This window comes from Pogona vitticeps, chromosome 2 (genome assembly GCF_051106095.1).
Source record: "Pogona vitticeps strain Pit_001003342236 chromosome 2, PviZW2.1, whole genome shotgun sequence".
Taxonomy (NCBI): Eukaryota; Metazoa; Chordata; class Lepidosauria; order Squamata; family Agamidae; genus Pogona; species Pogona vitticeps.
In genome coordinates this window covers 247,337,541-247,355,012 of record NC_135784.1, presented here as the reverse complement: position 1 = coordinate 247,355,012, position 17,472 = coordinate 247,337,541, and the positions used below count along the sequence as shown (strand labels likewise).

The 17,472-nt window shown below is 39.2% G+C and overlaps 1 protein-coding gene across 1 annotated transcript in view; it reads left to right on the top strand.

Annotated features, from left to right (window-relative positions):
• The window catches only part of ROR2 (receptor tyrosine kinase like orphan receptor 2), a 187,908-nt gene that overhangs the window by 115,248 nt on the left and 55,188 nt on the right, over positions 1 to 17,472 (top strand). Inside the window, exon 2 of the mRNA XM_020797562.3 lies at positions 10,959 to 11,036. Coding sequence (XP_020653221.3) covers positions 10,959 to 11,036 — 78 coding nt within the window. The remainder of the gene's footprint in view (positions 1 to 10,958; positions 11,037 to 17,472) is intronic.

Here is a 17,472-nt window from a genome sequence, read left to right as displayed (position 1 = left end):
TTATTTTTATATTCTGCTGTTTTAGTCTTAGTTTTCTTTTATCTTAACACTCCATAGAGTATTATTTTTCGAAAAAAGGCAGATAATGGAATTAAGAGTGGTATAGATTTATCAGATGGGCGGGATATAAATCAAATAAATAAATAAATAAATAAATAAATAAATAAATAAATAAATAAATAAATAAATAAATAAATAAATAAATAAATAAATCTACTTGTGGACTTTGTCAGAAGGCTTAACAGAGATTTTGAGAACCAAAAAATGTCTTGCCTGAAAATATGCAGTGCTTTGCCTCTCACTGTTGCTAGCCATCACAAAACTGAGAGTAGGAATTGGTTATGACAGTTTGTACGGAGTTTATGTTGTCTACCCCTGCCCTACTGATCTTTTCCAGCATTAAGAGGAGATGCCAGAGAGTGAACCTGCATGGAAAGTATGTGATCTAGTGTTGAGCTGTTGTTTTTCCATGGGTTCTGAGGTGCTGAAGGTATAGTTCACAATGTTTTGGAATTAATGGGATTCAGTAGCGGTGTGTAGCAGTGCAGATGATGAAAATGTTGATATCGCCCTCTGTTTCAAAAAAAAAAAAAGCACCTTAGAATCTAAGTGATAGATATGGAGAAGGAAGGAAGAAGGAATAAAAGAAAAATGTGCGTGTGAGAAGTGAGAAGAATATAATTATGCCTGTGTAATTACAAAATGTCGCCACTATAATGCCAAATGTGAAAATTAAGACTACAGTACCCATCCCAAGAATAGTACTCAGATTGAAAATTGGGGTTTTATATCACGAGTTGTCCAGCCTATATGATCAGCACATCTGCTTTGCCCCAGCTGTTATCTGCCAGCCATTACATGTCTTACTCCCCTTTCCCTCCCTCTCTCCCTCATACCCACAGGACAGGCTTCAGCTTTTCCGGAGAATTGCTACAGGGTTCCTCCCCTCCAGACAGATCTCCCCACCTGTAATTTCTGCTCTTTGTCTTTTAACTGCATAGCCACTAGCTGCCGCTGCTATCTTGATTGCTTAGACTTCCAGGTTCTGCTACTGCCTTATTCTGCAGGCCTTTTTCTGTCCAGCGCCAGACTGATTTTGTCTCTTGCAGGTGTGCTGCTTGACCTTTTATTCTCTTTAGTTAGAATTCTCTGGCCAATCAAATTTTACAATATGTGGGCCATAGTATGTACATACACAGGTAGAGAATATGGAAGCACACTGTGCATGTTGACTTCAATTAATTTCATAGGTTGCCTGTCCCAGGTGTACTTCCAGATGGAAATAAAATAGAGGCCTTTAGTGCATTTTTGCCTGAATGGATATTTTTGATGAAGGGGAAAATCTTTTGTGTTTTGCTGATTCTTTTATGCAGATTAATAAATTGAATTGACTAACTGGCTAAAATTGTGTTGGTTATCATAATAAACTGCACTAGAGTAGGCAATTCATTTAGCATATTAAGTCACAGTTAAGACCAGTCCATTTTGATAAATGGAAATTATGGGGAATTTGATTCACCAAATCCCAGTTGATTCATTGGGCCTATGGTGGTGCAGTTTATTGTGCTAACCAACAGGATTTTGGCCTTTATATAAATTAAAATATGCTTAGTGATTTTTGTGGAATAGCATTTTTAAAAAAAATCTCTCAAGCCTACCTAATCTTTAAAAATTTCCTTCTAAGCCTCACAAACAATATTTTAGTTATGTTTGCTCATTTTACCAGAGAAGGGCTACTTGAATAATCATTTTGTTCATCAGATTTATGGAGTGCTAAGCCTGTAAATTACTATTATTTGCAGACTTTTGGGGAGACTGGATTTTATAACGTTTTGTATTGTTTTCATAGCCAGGGGCAGTAAACTAATCAATCATGCCATAATGTCATGGATAATTATCCTTTTACTTGGTGTGGTTTGAACTTCAGGTGTGTTCAGTACTCTTGTTGGGTACATTTAAGCTCTAATATTTACAGCTTAGGCAGTAAGGTGCTTTTGGAATGTCCCCTCATTTTCAGGAACTATTTTTATTTGATATAATACTTAAATGACTTTTACCATCTGTTGTGAAGGCAAATATCAGTTTCACTGTGTGGTTCAATGCCGATCACCTTTTCATCAGCTTTCATATTTTAAGAGTGTTCTTTCTAAACTAAAAATGGCAACATATGTGGTTTCTACAAATAGATATGTATAATTGTTATCTGGACACTGTATTCCGTACTTCTAAAATAAATAGAAGCTTGGAGCTACAGAAACTATCTTCCTGAACTGACTCGGAGGGCTTGCTGCCAAAGCAACAGCTTCCCTAAGATTGATGTAATCTACTGAGAGGCACACATTTTCATCCCCCCCTCCCCCGCACACTTTCATCCTCTTCTAAAGAGAAGCCCCAACTGGAGTTGAGCCAGAAAGGTATCGTGGGCCCAGAAATGTGTCCTGCCCGGGATCGGTCATTGAAAAGACCTTCTCTCGTGACACTGGGGAAAGGTGACATGTAGTTAATTCTGTCTGCCCAAGAACATGTGCTTGCTTAGTTCTCCATCTTCTTCCTCACAGAAACATAGGATGTTGCTTTAAGCTGAATCAGAACGCCGGTGAATCTAAATTGCTCTTGTCAACTCTGACTGGCAGCTGCTCTACAAGGCAGGATTATTTGCTATGCCTAACCGAAGCATTCTGGCCATCTCTGTTGGTCTCCAGTTAAAGGATTAACCAGACCTAACTTGTTTTGTTTCCAGATGAGATGAAAGTGGGTGTCTTCAGGTATTTCAAGTGGGGTTTTTGAGTTGGTTTGTTCTTCCTTTGATTGGAACGGTGCTCCAGACTTGGCGTAAAGAGTAGTCTACCCTAGTAAAGAATTAATAGTGCAGAAACTGAACTTTACTACACTGAATAGACATACAGTATATAAGATTACATCCAACCAAAACATCCTTTTGCCAAACACCCCATTGTGTGTACAGTTTGAATTCAACTTCTGTCTGAGACTGCCCTGAGTAACCTTGCCCCCAATGTTACATGCATTGATTGAATAGCCTTTTGCCTAGTCTCTCTCCAAGACAGTGCAAATATCTGCAGGGAGAGGGCAAGCTATGTTCCTATTGTGCTTCTTGGCCCATGGCAGCTTTTGTGTACACAAAAATGACATCTCTGCATATGTTTGTGTGCTATACATGATAATGCGAGGGGAAAGAGTTACATAAATGAATGATACAGCATCAGAAATGTGGGGTGGCCTCAAATACGTGTTGAATGCTATAATATACCTAATGAGTATGGCCAGCTAGTTTTTTCAGGACTGACACTGTCATTGCTGTTGTGTTGAGGGTCAAAATTCCTAAATTAGGACACATTGCCAGCCAGGTCTGTATGATGTCAAGCTGGTTGTAGTCCTTATTATTTCTATGTTTCAAAAAGCACCTCTTCATTGAATTCAGGAGGAGAAGGATATAAAAAGGTTTTCTTCCTTATTCCAGTGATGATTTAAAAAGAAACTGACGTTGAAATCATTAGCTTTGCTTGTTAAAGGAAGCAAAATGCCTATATGTGAGTGTATTTATCCTGTACTTATAACAGGAAGTCTTCAGACTTGCCCATTTGGCCGTGCTGTTTTCATTTCAGACTGAAGCTATAGTAGCAAAGACAGTGGAGGTCCTATCCATGCCTCAGTATGAAAAGGATGGGCTAACTGGGGCAGTAACTGCTTCTTTGTAGGTGTTTCAACACCCTTTGCCATTTTGATCTCTGTTGCCAGGAGCTGCAGATGTTGGGGGTGGGTGGGAAGGGAGAGTTCCAGTGAAAGGCTATGATTCAGCAACTGAAGCAGCTCGCCTTTCACAGCCAAAGCAATTAGATTGGCAGCCGTATTAAAAACCAACAGTGGCTTCTTTGTTTGGGCAATTGTGAACGTTATCAACGGATGGTAGGCCCAAGAAACAAGCAACCAAGAAAAATCAAATTGTATTGTATTAACTGGAAAGACAGTCTTGTTTATTATTAGGAAAATTATGTGTGCATGTATGGCGGCATCTTCAGGCAACCCCGTCAATGGTCTTTTCAGTTCATTTATATGGATAAGGGATGTAAGTATTATTATTGCCTCTTTTCCTTTTTACCAAGACACATGTTGACTAGTTCCATGTAAGATGTACATTTTAAGCATCTCCCTATATCTCCATTGATAATATGATCAATGAAGTCAAATTACATCTGTAGTTTCTCTTACCAAGGGAGGAGGGAAGCTGGCTCGCTTAGCTTCAATGCCACTTCAGGGTCTCGACAACAGGTTCTACTTTTGGAAAAGGTTGTGCATATCCATAATCAAAGAGGATGGCAGTGCCTGCCTCTTAGCTGACCAAAGGAGACAGATACAGAATATACAGGACTGGCTCTGTAGCTCAAGTTAGCCAGAGCCAACAGTAAGGTTTAAAAATACCATGGGATTATCTACTGGGTAATGTGGTAGTCTAGTCCAAAATTGTGATAGATAAGATCTTGCACCGTTGTGAAAGGCAAGCACTACTACTGTTTATTTCCTGAGCTTCAGAAGGAGTTAGTAGAGGCTTGATTATTTGGCTCTGCGTTGGCAACACACTTCAGGTACCTTGCAGGGTAGCTGTGAATTATCCAGTTGCTACACTTTCTAGCTTCAGACCTAAAGGTGGCAGAGATGTCTTGATTTGGCTCCATGCTGACAAGTTATCGTGGAAGACTCACCCAGACAACCCCTAGCCTCTTGCTTGTATTCATGCTGGAGAGTAGGCAGAGATTGTTACACAGTGACAGGTGATACCATTGGAAAAACTGTAAGGTTTGCTAAGAGTTCACTTTCAAGTTAGCCATTTGAGAACCTCGTGATAGGTTAACCCACAAGTGAATACACTGAGGCTGAAGATTGATTGGTGCAGGGATGAACATGCACCATATTAGTAGCAGCAGAACCCAAGAAGCAAAAAAGATAAAACTTCTTCCTTACAAGCAAGTACAGAACACATACACATAGAAAAAAAGTTGCAGCAGAATAAGACAAAAAAGTCTGCCTGTGTGTATATCATGTGGCACACAATCAAAGACTGTTATTTACATTTCTGGATCATTTAAAACGTATTTTCTAGAAAAGCAGAATGGACAAAATAAATAGAATCATGTTGAGAGAAGGCACATGAATGGCATGAGTGGAATGAATAAGGACATTCTCACCACAGTCTTATTGTTTATTTTCAATCCTAGACACTTAAAATATGTCAGCAATATGGTACAGTACTTTTTTAAAAATTACCCTTTTTTGGACAAAGAAAAGGTGAGTTATATTGGCTGGGGAATTCTAGAAGTTGTAGCCCAAGCTTTATAGAGGTATGTGCATGGTAAAAGAGACACACACACAAACCGTGAAGTTTCTCGGCCATAGAAGAATATGATATCCTTTGTTTAACTTAATCTAGCCTGGAGAGCATAGTCACAAATTGTAGCTGCCACTTAATATCTGATCATCAATTCATTTTGCGTGTTCAACGTCCAGAGGTCAGTAGTTCATTTCACATACCTGCCTGTGAACAGATTTTTATGACCAGTGTATAATCAGCCAATAAAGAGAGAGCGCAAGAGAGCAGAATGTTATCCCATAATGCTATCTTTCAGATAGAGGCCTGCAAAGGAAGTTATCAGCAAATTGTGTTTGGGAACCTCTGTTTATTGGATTGGTCATCAAGGTCTGAGGTATGTGTCAGGAGTTTTGACAGAACGTTATTGACATATTGGTTGCTATGTTCCACAGTCATTTTGGTAAAGTATTTTAAAAATAAAAATAAAAATGAAAGTCCAGAATCCCACTGGCAAGATTGGCATATTTATCTGTTGACATTATTTATAAGAATTTGGTAATGGAATATTTTAGTTTAGCTCCAGATACAGTGGTGCCCCGCTTGACGACGACCCCATTAGATGAAGAAATCGCTTTACAATGAGTTTTTTGGTTCCAATGGGATTTTTTCGCTTGACACTGATTAGGAGCCTGCTTGGTTTGTTCACTAAACGACGATTTTTCCGGCTCCGCAAAATGGCTTCCCTTCATAAAATGGCTTCCCTCCCTTCGCAAAATGGCTGTTTTCCGGACTCCTGCTTCGGAAGACAGCGATTTTAAACAGCTGATCAGCACTTCTCTATGGGCGATCTTCACTGGATGATGAGGTATTTCCCCATTGGAACGCATTAACCGGTTTTCAATGCATTCCAATGTTTTTGGGTTTTTTTGCTTGACAACGATTTCGCTTAACAACGATTTTCCTGGAACGGATTATCATTGTTAAGCGGAGCACCACTGTATTGATAAGCGAGCTTTATAATAGCTCATATGATACAAAATAGCTTCATTCTTTCCAGATACATTGGCCTACAGTTTCCATCATTCCCAGAAGACCCAAGCAATGGCCATACTGGCTGAGGATGATGGGAGTTATAGTCTAACAAACTGGAGGACACCAGAGTGAGGAAGATTACTTTAAAATATGGACGTGAAACTTAAAACTGTTGAATGTGCATCAGTTGCCTATATGGCTGTGAGAATGAGCTGGTGGTAGCAGTCACATTTATATTTGGATACAGTGCCCAAAATACTGATCTACTTGAGAAAAATGTCACAGTTTACTAGACTTGCAAGACTTCATTGTATATTAATTTTCTCTTTTGCATATATACAGTATTTTGTAGTTTGTGAGTCAGAGACATAAAAAAGCAAAGCAAAGCATGCTGCTTATATACCGCCCCATAGCGCTTCAAGCATTCTCTGGGCGGTTTACAACTTAATTATGCAAGCTACACATTGCCCCCCCCCAGCGAGCTGGGTACTCATTTTACCGATTACACAAGGCTACGTTTTGAACTTGGTAAACATAATTTCTCAGCTAGTACAAAACATATGCCATATGTAGTAGATTTCCAGATCAAACTGGGGTGTGTTACACAGGAGGAGAGACAGGGTTACATGAATTTAGCAAAAGACTTGCACATTATTTACCGGCTTGAGCCAAAGAGTTTGGATCTAGGTATTTTTGCTAAAGCCATACTTACTCTTTTACTTTTAAAGGAAGGAAAATCTCATACTGTATTTCCTTATACAAGCCAATATTAAACAATATGTTTCTCATTCTGTAGCACTAGGATAACATTTCATGGCCAGAGAACTTGACCGATAGTCTAATAGCATTTTATATGTACCCACTAGATTAGGATATCAGTCAGCTCATGGTTGCAATGGCAGTGCTGATTGTCTTGCCACAGAAGTTGAGAATGTGGAATTTTAGGTCTTGGCCAGACTTTTGGATTAATCCATGATGTGATACAGTGTAAGCTGTAAACTGGTATAGAATTGTTTGGACCTCTGCAAGCAAGTGCCAGTTCTGTGAGGGCCTGTGAATGTAGCATCCATTTGTGTTGCAATCAACATCTGGCAAGAAAAAAATAATTGTGAGTGTTGGATTGAAAAGCTTTGTGAAAAAAGTACAGATTATAAACGAGAGACGAACTGGATGTACTAGTTCCTTTTGTTATGAAAAAAGAACAGGCCAGCAATGAGGAGAAAGAATTACTGTTTTTTTTTTTTTTTTAAAGCATCTTTAAGAATTTCCATTTCTGCAGTACTGATTTGAAAGGATTCCTCCTCTGCCCACCTTGAAACACGTTACTTAGAGACAGCTTTGCAGATGTATAGACACATATAAAGCAATGGTCGATAGTATGTAGAGCACAGTCTGGTGTTGAACTGATTTGGAAGATGTCTAGCCTAAAATTAAGAAGTGATATGACATGCCTGTTTGTGCATTTATAATTCACACGATGCAAAGAGAATCTTTCACATTTAATGTAGTTTATTCATAAAGATGTGTTGCTGTTTTGTTTGAAACTTTCCCTGGCTTGTAATTATCCACCGATAAGACACATTTGGAGGCAGATGTTTTGCCTGAATTGAGCATACGGAGTACAAGAAAGTCTTGTACAAAGCTATTATTAGATTTTTTTTTAAAGTGCAAACCCTTTGTTTCTTTTTGATTTAAGGACTTAAACTTCAGTTAGGAATGTAGGAGAGTGGGAGCTGGGGAAGGAGAGATCTGGTTATCTGTTGACTTGTCTCTAGGATTTTACTAAACAACTGAAGAATTTGAAGACACAGAAAAGCAAGTTGAATTTTCTCCAAACAACAAACATATTTAAGTGCCCTAATTATTTGAGGATGTATGTATGGTGTTCTGTGGTTGAATCCAGACTAGGTCACACTTGATCAGACCTATTGAAATCACTGGAACCTCAGCTTAAGACTAATCTAAGCCCCATTGGTTTCCGTGAGTCTATTCTGAATATTCAGTGTGGTGTAGTGGAGAGAGTGACACACCAGGACTAAGAAGGCCTGGGTTCAAAGCCCTGCTCATCCATGGAAACTCAGTGGGGGTGTGGAACTGGTAAAACCACTCCTCAAATATCAAACTTGCCTTGAAAATGTCATTAGGTTGCTATAAGTTGATTCTGACTTAAGGGCATGTAACAGCAACAAGTCTTAATTTGACTTAAATCTGTATATGTTTTCTAGTACAAACATTCCTAAAAATAAAACTATTTTTACCATTTCAGATGATTTTCTAAATGTCACTTTTCCCTAGTCAAAAGAGAAAGTATGTGACATATAAAACTGAAAGACCTAAGGAGCAGTGCTACCAGTCATATTTCATGTTCTTAAGCAGTATTCCCCTGCATCTCCTGGCAGAGCTCAGTGCTCAACACGAGTGATAGTAATAGCAACAAGATAGCATTCTTTTTCTTTCTTGTGTTTTAAAAGACAATAGCGAAATAGTATAAGTGAAGCTTTTAAAACTAGTCACTGTGCTTTCTCTTGAGATATAGATTATCTCATGGCACAACTGTCCTTAGATTTTATGCATACAGCTCATAACCAGAAAGTCTTTTGGGATTTTGATGATGACATCTACAAAGAGGTTGCAGTCCAATATAAAACTGCACAAAAATTTGAGAAAGAGGGAGTACAAAAGTTTCCCCCTTTTTAGCTCTTGCTCAGATAGTGTAAACCAGATAGTCAAAACTGGTGATCCTAACAAGAAAGCCTTGCACTATCTAGGGAGAGTGGGTGGACAATTCTTCCCTTTTTAAGAGCCCTCAACTCCTTCAGTTCTTCAACTTGAGGGGGGGGGAATTACCCTCTCGGACAGTGGTTCCCTGCCTTAGGTCCCCAGATGTTCTTGGGCTACATCTCCCAGAAATCTTGGCCAGAACAGCGAGTGGTGAAGGCTTCTGGGGGTTTTACGCCAATAATATCTGGGGACCCAAGGGCAAAAGAGGCATTTTCAGAGGGGGGGGAAAAGATTGCCCACCCCTGTGTAAATGTTATTCCCAAATAGATGAAGATTGGGGGAGGGGGGCGTGCGGAATATTAGGAGTCCTTTTTCTTCTATCCCTATGTGCGTGCCGGATCATTTATGTACACACTGCAGACATATTTTTCATGGTTGACTTCGTTTTCTAAGCCCTTTTCTAGAATAAAGTTGTGGGACAATTTAATCCTGGCTCTGCCTGTCACTGTATTCTTTTCTTCTTACAGCAAGATTGTATGATTCCACTTCCTTTCAGAGATGAGGAAGAAGGACAGCTCAGATGCATGTGTTTAAAGGAAGGAAAATGTTAGTAGGCAAAGATATTGCAAAGGAAACAATGCCATTTTACCAGTTACATATTGCAGAAGTAGCCTGGCTTTTGTTAGTGAATAGTCATGTAAAGAAGAAATATCAAGCTTTTTGTGTACTAGTTTGGAGAATGGGTTATGGCACTTCAGACAGCAGTTGCACATACAAAGATTCCAGTCTATTTGTTCGCTGATAGTGGTGCTTTTCTATTTTACAAGGGGTTGAAATTGGTTTTCAAAGATGAGGTTCCTCGACTATGTTTATACATGTTTCATTCAGCAAATATGCATAGATGAGGCTATAACTGTCAAAATGTTTACAACTGTAGCAGTAAAGAATTACCCAGTTTTTGAGAAACCTTGCTGTGTAATTATCATTGCTGGAGTAGTATCATTGATCAGGTGTACAGCTGCAATATCCAAGTAAGACACTATGCCAGCCAAGAAAAGAATGGTGTTTGTTAACACAGGGCAAAGCGCTTACTTAGGCCATCATGGGTTATGAAAAAAGTTATAAAGAACCGCAAACAGCAGCAATAGCAAAACAAAACAAAAACACTCAATCTCTGGACAAGATTGGGGAACCTGCGTACCTCCAGATATAATTGAAGTCTGATTCCTATCAGTCCAACCCAGCATGAACCATAGTGACAGATGATGGGAAAAGTGATGCATCTATACTGGGGGCCAGATGCTCCCATCCCTGCTCTACTTGGGATGATTTTAAAGATAATGAAGTGTGATTGCGGGGGTGGGGGGTGTCTGTTCAAAGAAAATTTAAAAGTTGAAGAAAATTAAAATAAATTTCACAATGAAATGTAAATTATAAATGATATATTTCTCATAAGATGCTTCTAATTTTACATTTCTTATTTAATTGCTCTCATGTGGAAAGAGATATGGTTGCCTTTTTAAAATTAAGTTCAAGCAAGCAATGAAAGCTTATATTGTATTTCTTCTATTACATGCCACTGTTTGTACAGAAGACCATGGCTCTCCTTCTCCCCATTTTATCATCCCAACAACCTTGTGAGTGAATGCAGCTGAGAGAAACCAGTTGGCCTGAAGTCACTATGTCGGCTTCACAACACAGTGAAGATTCAAATCCAGATCTCTCAAGTCTTAATGTAACACTCTAACACCATAACACCACACTGGCTTTAATACAGGCTTTTGTAGCCAAGCAGATTTTCAGGCCAAAATAATATGTGTGTGTTTGTAGAGGGGGAACTAAGCAGAAGAACTAAAATTAAATATCTAATTGTTTTGTTTAGGTGAAATGGAGATACCTGATCCTGATGATCCTTTAAACCAAATGGATGGACATGACAGACCGGTTCCAACACACAAAGGTAGCAGTGATAATTTCTTTCTTATTCTGCTAACTTATCAAAAGGTAGTATCCTTTTTGTCTAATTATTTAGGTACCTGAGAGTTGATGCTAAGCTGTACGTTCTCTGTTACCACGTAGATGCCTGTTGGTTGCCCCAGAAACTCAGAAGAGAACAATATTTTTTTAAAAAATAAGATTTGGATTAACTTAGGCCGTTTACTTTAGGAGCTGTTTCATAGCACATATTGCAGTCTTGAATGTTGTACAGTGGAATGTTCTAATCATTATGCTTGGCTGTATGCCAGCCTGCATGCTTTGTGATAGTACTGTATATGATATTTCCAAGTTTCCTTGCTCAGCCTGTCAAGCATTTTAATGTTTTTTGTGTAGCTAAAGTAGTGAAGTAGGGTACAAGATTTTGAAGTTCTTCTCAATTAAGTTGAATGTTTATGTCAGTTTTGGCCCTCTTTGGATTGTTTTGGAACAACTGTATTTTATTGGCAAATTTGGTTGCTTCCGCCGAATAATTTTTTTTCATGCCGACTGTGTGCTGAATTTCGGGCAGTTAGATTAAGTTATTTGGGCAGTGGTTATGATACTTAATCATTGGCATACATAATATATAAATAAAAGCATACTGTGCTAGGTTTCTTAACCATAGTAATAATAATGCCAAAAACAACAATAACAACTGAAGCCAAACACAACAAGCTGTGAAGATAAGTTTTATGTGGGTTGTCTTGGAAGAAGTATTAATTAATTATTACCTTAGAGGATTTTTATGAGAATGAAGTGAGCTAGAACTTGTAAAGAGTGATAAGAGAAAATCAAAATATAAACCTAAATGTTCTGTAAATAGGTGATTTTAGATGTATCTCTAAAGAACGATGATTTTGAGGCCATCAAACTGTAGTCTGAGCGCCCATGCCTTTCAGATTATCATCTCCCCCTGATTTTTGCTGCTCTAGTCACCTTCAAAACAATAGGAAAATGTGCAAAACTTCATGAAATGTTACATGTAATGTTACATGTAATTCCTTCAGCTTTACTCTGAGTGCCTTGATCCATAAGACTTGAAACTTTGCATGTTAATGGCTACTGATTCATAGTAACATTCCTTCTCCTTTTTAAAAAATTTCTGTTCATAGATCTTCTCATTAACTGTTTTAATTGTAATTTTTGATTTTATATATTTTATATTGTTCTGTTTTATTTATGTAAGCCGCCCCAAGGAGACATAGTCTAGAGGGGCGGGTTATAAATCCAATCAATCAATCAATCAATCAATCAATCAATCAATCAATCAATCAATCAATCAATCAATCAATCAATCAGTCAGTCAGTCAGTCAGTCAATCAGTCAATCAGTCAATCAATCAATCAATCAATCAATCAATCAATAAATCTGTCACAAATCACAAGCATAAAATTAAACTGTTCCTGAGATATACAGGACTTCTTGCTCTCCACCAACAGTGGCATTTTGGGGGGAAGCAATGAGCATAATGATATAGCAGTTATGTGCCTAATTCAGATAGTCTTGATCCCTTACAGCCCCATGCAAATCAGCTTGGTTTGAAGCAAGCACCAGAGTTAATTATTAGGGATCTCAGATTTTAGGACCATGGTTAGCCAGATAAACTCTACCATACTACTGAAGTGGAATGTTTTCTTAGGGTTCAGTTTGGTCGAATGTTTGGATTCACTTCCAAAGTGAATCCAAATATTTGATTACATTTAGTAGCTTGGGTCTGAGAACTATATGACTAATTTTACATTCCCAAGGGAGAAACAAACAACATCTTTTCACACTTAAGAAAGTTCAAAAAGAAATTTAGTATATGCTATGGGTGGAGAGAGAAGTGTTTTGTATTCGCGAAGGCTTTCATGGCTGGGATCTAATGGTTGTGGGTTTTATGGGCTCTTTGGCCGTGTTCTGAAGGTTGGATCCTGGCCAATGAAAACATTTATAAAACTTCATGATCAAAATAGAATCTGATATAATACAATTCCAGTGTAGGCAGCATAATTCTATTCTTACAAAATGACCAATACTGTTATCTGAGCTTAAATATTCATTGAAATCAAAAGTAGTTCTCTTTAAATGTTTAGCTTCTTTAACCATCGTTTAGTCATGTCCGACTCTTCATGACCTCATGGACCAGAGCACGCCAGGCCCTCCTATCTTCCACTGCCTCCCAGAGTTCAGTCAAATTCATGTTGGTTGCTTCAATGACACTGTCCAACTATCTCATCCTCTGTCGTCCCCTTCTCCTCTTGCCTTCACACTTTCCTAACATCAAGGTCTTTTCCAAGGAGTCTTCTCTTTTCATGAGATGGCCAAAGTATTGGAGCCTCAGCTTCAGGATCTGGCCTTCCAGTGAGCACTCAGGTTTGATTTCCATTAGAATTGATAGATTTGTTCTCCTTGCAGTCCAGGGGATTTTCAGGAGCCTCCTCCAGCACCACAATTCAAAAGCATCAATTCTTCGGCGGTCAGCTTTCTTTATGGTCCAGCTCTCACTTCCATACATCACTACAGGGAAAACCATAGCTTTGACTATTCGGACTTTTGTTGGTGAGGTGATGTCTCTGCTTTTTAAGATGCTGGCAAGGTTTGTCATCGCTTTCCTCCCAAGAAGCAGGCATCTTTTAATTTCGTGGCTGCTGTCTCCATCTGCAGTGAGCATGGAGCCCAAGAAAGTAAAATCTGTCACTGCCTCCATATCTTCCCCTTCTATTTGCCAGGAGGTGATGGGCATGATCTTAGTTTTTTTGATGTTGAGCTTCAGACCGTTTTTTGCACTCTCCTCTTTCACCCTCATTACAAAGTTCCTTAATTCCTCCTCACTTTCTGTCATCAGAGTGGTATCATCTGCATATTTGAGGTTGTTGATATTTCTTCCAGCAATTTTAATTCCGGCTGGGGATTCATCCAGTCCAGCTTTTCGTATGGTGCATTCTGCATATAAGTTGAATAAGCAGGGGAACAATATGCAGCCTTGTTGTACTCCTTTCCCAGTTTTGTACCAATAAATTGTTCCATATCCAGTTCTAACTGTTTCTTCCTGTCGCATGTATAGGTTTCTCAGGAGATAGATAAGGCAATCAGGCACTCCCATTTCTTTAAGGACTTGCCATAGTTTGTTGTGGTTCACACAGTCAAAGGCTTTTGCATAGTCAATGAAGCAGAAGTAGATATTTTTCTGGAACTCTCTGGCTTTCTCTATAATCCAGTGCATGTTAGCAATCTGGTCTCTAGTTCTTTAATATCTGCATGCTTTTATAGTACAGTCTCTTTTTTAGGTAGAATTCAACATGCCACAAATACTGTGCAAATTCCATTTCATTAAAATTGGGTTGGATCAGCATAAACTGGCATTTAGATTTGACTGGTTTGCATTAAATGTATATTAGTATGCATTTAATGTCGTTCCTTCATTTGCTTTATTTGTATTCTGTAAAAAAGAAATATGTATGTGAGATTTGCATGTTATATATGTGTGTTAAAATAATGTCTTGTTGAACAATATTGTTGTCGTTTAGTCGTGTCTGACTTTTCATGACCCCATGGACCAGAGCACACCAGGCCCCCCCTCTTGTCTTCCACTGCCTCCCAGAGTTTGGTCAAATTCATGTTGATAGCTTCAGTGACACTGTCCAACCATCTTGTCCCCTTCTCCCCTTGCCTTCACACTTTCCCAACATCAGGGTCTTTTCCAGGGAGTCTTCTTTTCTCATGAGATGGCCAAAGTACTGGAGCCTCAGCTTCAGGATCTGTCCTTCCAGTGAGCACTCAGGGTTGATTTCCTTCAAAATGGATAGGTTTTTTTCTCCTTGCAGTCCAGGGGACTCTCAAGAGTCTCCTCCAGCACCGCAATTCTAATGCATCAATTCTTCAGCAGCTAGCCTTCTTTATGGCCCAGCTCTCACTTCCATACATCACTACTGGGAAAACCATAGCTTTGGCTATTTGGACTTTTGTTGGCGAGGTGATGTCTCTGCTTTTAAAGATGCTGTCTAGGTTTCTCATCGCTTTCCTCCCAAGAAGCAGGTGTCTGTTGTCAGTATCTGCAGTGATCATGGAGCCCAAGAAGGTAAAATCTGTCACTGCCTCCATATCTTCCCCTTCTATTTCCCAGGAGGTGATGGGAACAGTTTTTTTTTAATGTTGAGCTTCAGACCATTTTTGTGCTCTCCTCTTTCACCCTCATTAAGAGGTTCTTGAATTCCTTCTCACTTTCTGTCATCAGAGTGGTATAATCTGCATAACTGAGGTTGTTGATATTTCTTCTGGCAAACTTAATTCCAGTTTGGGATTCATCCAGTCCGCCCTTTCGCATGATGTACTGTATTCTGCATAGAAGTTAAATAAATAGGGAGACAATATAATGCCTTGTCGTACTCCTTTCCCAATTTTGAACCAATAAGTTGTTCCATATCCACTTCTTCTGTTGCTTAATGTTCCACATATAGATTTCTTAGGAGATAGATAATGTGGTCAGGCGTTCCCATTTCTTAAAGAACTTGCCATAGTTTGTTGTGGTCCACACAGTCAAAGGCTTTTATGTAGTCAATGAAGCAGAAGTAGATGTTTTTCTGGAACTCTGTGGCTTTCTACATAATCCAGCGCAAGTTAGCAATTTGGTCTCTAGTTCCTCTGCCCCTTTGAAATCCACATACTGCTGAAGCCTACCTTGTAGGATTTTGAGCGTACCCTTGCTAGCATGTGAAATGAGTGCAATTGTATGGTAGTTGGAGCATTCTTTGGCACTGTCCTTCTTTGTGATTCAGATAGAGACTGTCCTTTTCCAGTCCTCTGGACACGGCTGAATTTTCTGAACTTGCTGGAATATTGAATGTAGCACCTTAACAGCGTCATCTTTTAAGATTTTAAATAGTTCAACTAGAATGCCATCACCTCCACTGGCCTTGTTGTTAGCCATGCTTTCTAAGGCCCACTTGACTTCACTCTCCAGGATGTCTGGCTGAAGGTCAGCAACCACACTATCTGGGGTTGTCTGGGATATCCAGATCTTTCTGGTATAATTCCTCTATGTATCCTTGCCACCTCTTCTTGGTGTATTCTGCTTCTGTGAGGTCCCTACCATTTTTGTCCTTTATCATGCCCATCTTTGCACAAAATGTTCCTTTAATATCTCCCATTTTTTAAACAGATCTCTGGTTTTTCCCTTTCTACTTTCCTCTATATCTTTGCACTGTTCATTTAAGAGGGCCCTCTTGTTTCTCCTTGCTTTGGAAGTCTGCATTCAATTTTCTGTAACTTTCCCTATCTCCCTTGCATTTGGTTTCCCTTCTCTTCTCTGCTTTTTGTAAGGCTTTGTTGGACAGCCATTTTGCTTTCTTGCATTTCCTTTTCTTTGGGATGGTTTTTGTTGCTGCCTCCTGTACAATGTTACGAGCCTCCAACCATAGTTCTTCAGGCACTCTGTCCACCAAATGGAGTTCCTTAAATCTATTCTTCTCTTCCACTGTGTATTCATAAGGGATTTGATTTAGATTATACCTGACTAGCCCAGTGGTTTTTCCTACTTTCTTCAGTTTATGCTTGAATTTTGCTATAAGAAGCTGATGATCAGAGCCACAATCAGCTCAAGGTCTTGTTTTTGCTGACTGCGTAGTGCTTCTCCATCTTTGGTTACAGAGAATATAATCAATCTGATTTCGGTATTGCCCATCTGGTGATGTCCATGTGTAGAGTCGCCTCTTGTGTTGTTGGAAAAGAGTGTTTGTGATGACCAGCTTGTTTTCTTGACAAAACTCTATTAGCCTTTGCCCTGCTTCGTTTTGAACTCCAAGGCCAAACTTACCTGTTGTTGACTCTCTTGACTCCCTACTTTAGCATTCCAGTCCCCTATAATGAGAAGAAAATCTTTTTTGGTGTCAGTTCTAGAAGGAGTTGTAAGTCTTCATAGAATTGGTCAATTTCAGCCTCTTCAGCATGGGTGGTTGGTGCATAAACTTGGATTACCGTGATGTTGAAAGGTCTGCCTTGGATTCGTATTGAAATCATTCTGTCATTTTTGAGATTATATCCCATTACAGCTTTTCCCACTCTTTTGTTGACTATGAGGGCTACTCCATTCCTTCTATGGGATTCTTGCCCACAATAGTAGATGTGATAGTCATCTGACTTGAATTTGCCCATTCCCGTCCATTTTAGTTCACTGATGCCCAGGATGTTTATTCTTGCCATCTCCTGTTTGACCACATCCAGCTGACCAAGGTTCATAGATCTTACATTCCAGGTTCCTATACAGTATTTTTCTTTGCAACATCAGACTTTCCTTTCATGTCCAGGCACGTCCACAGCTGAGTGTCCTTTCGGCTTTGGCCCAACCACTTCATTACCTCTGAAGCTACTTGTACTTGTCCTCTGCTCTTCCTCAGTAGCATATTGGATGCCTTCCGACCTGAGGGTCCCATATTCCAGCG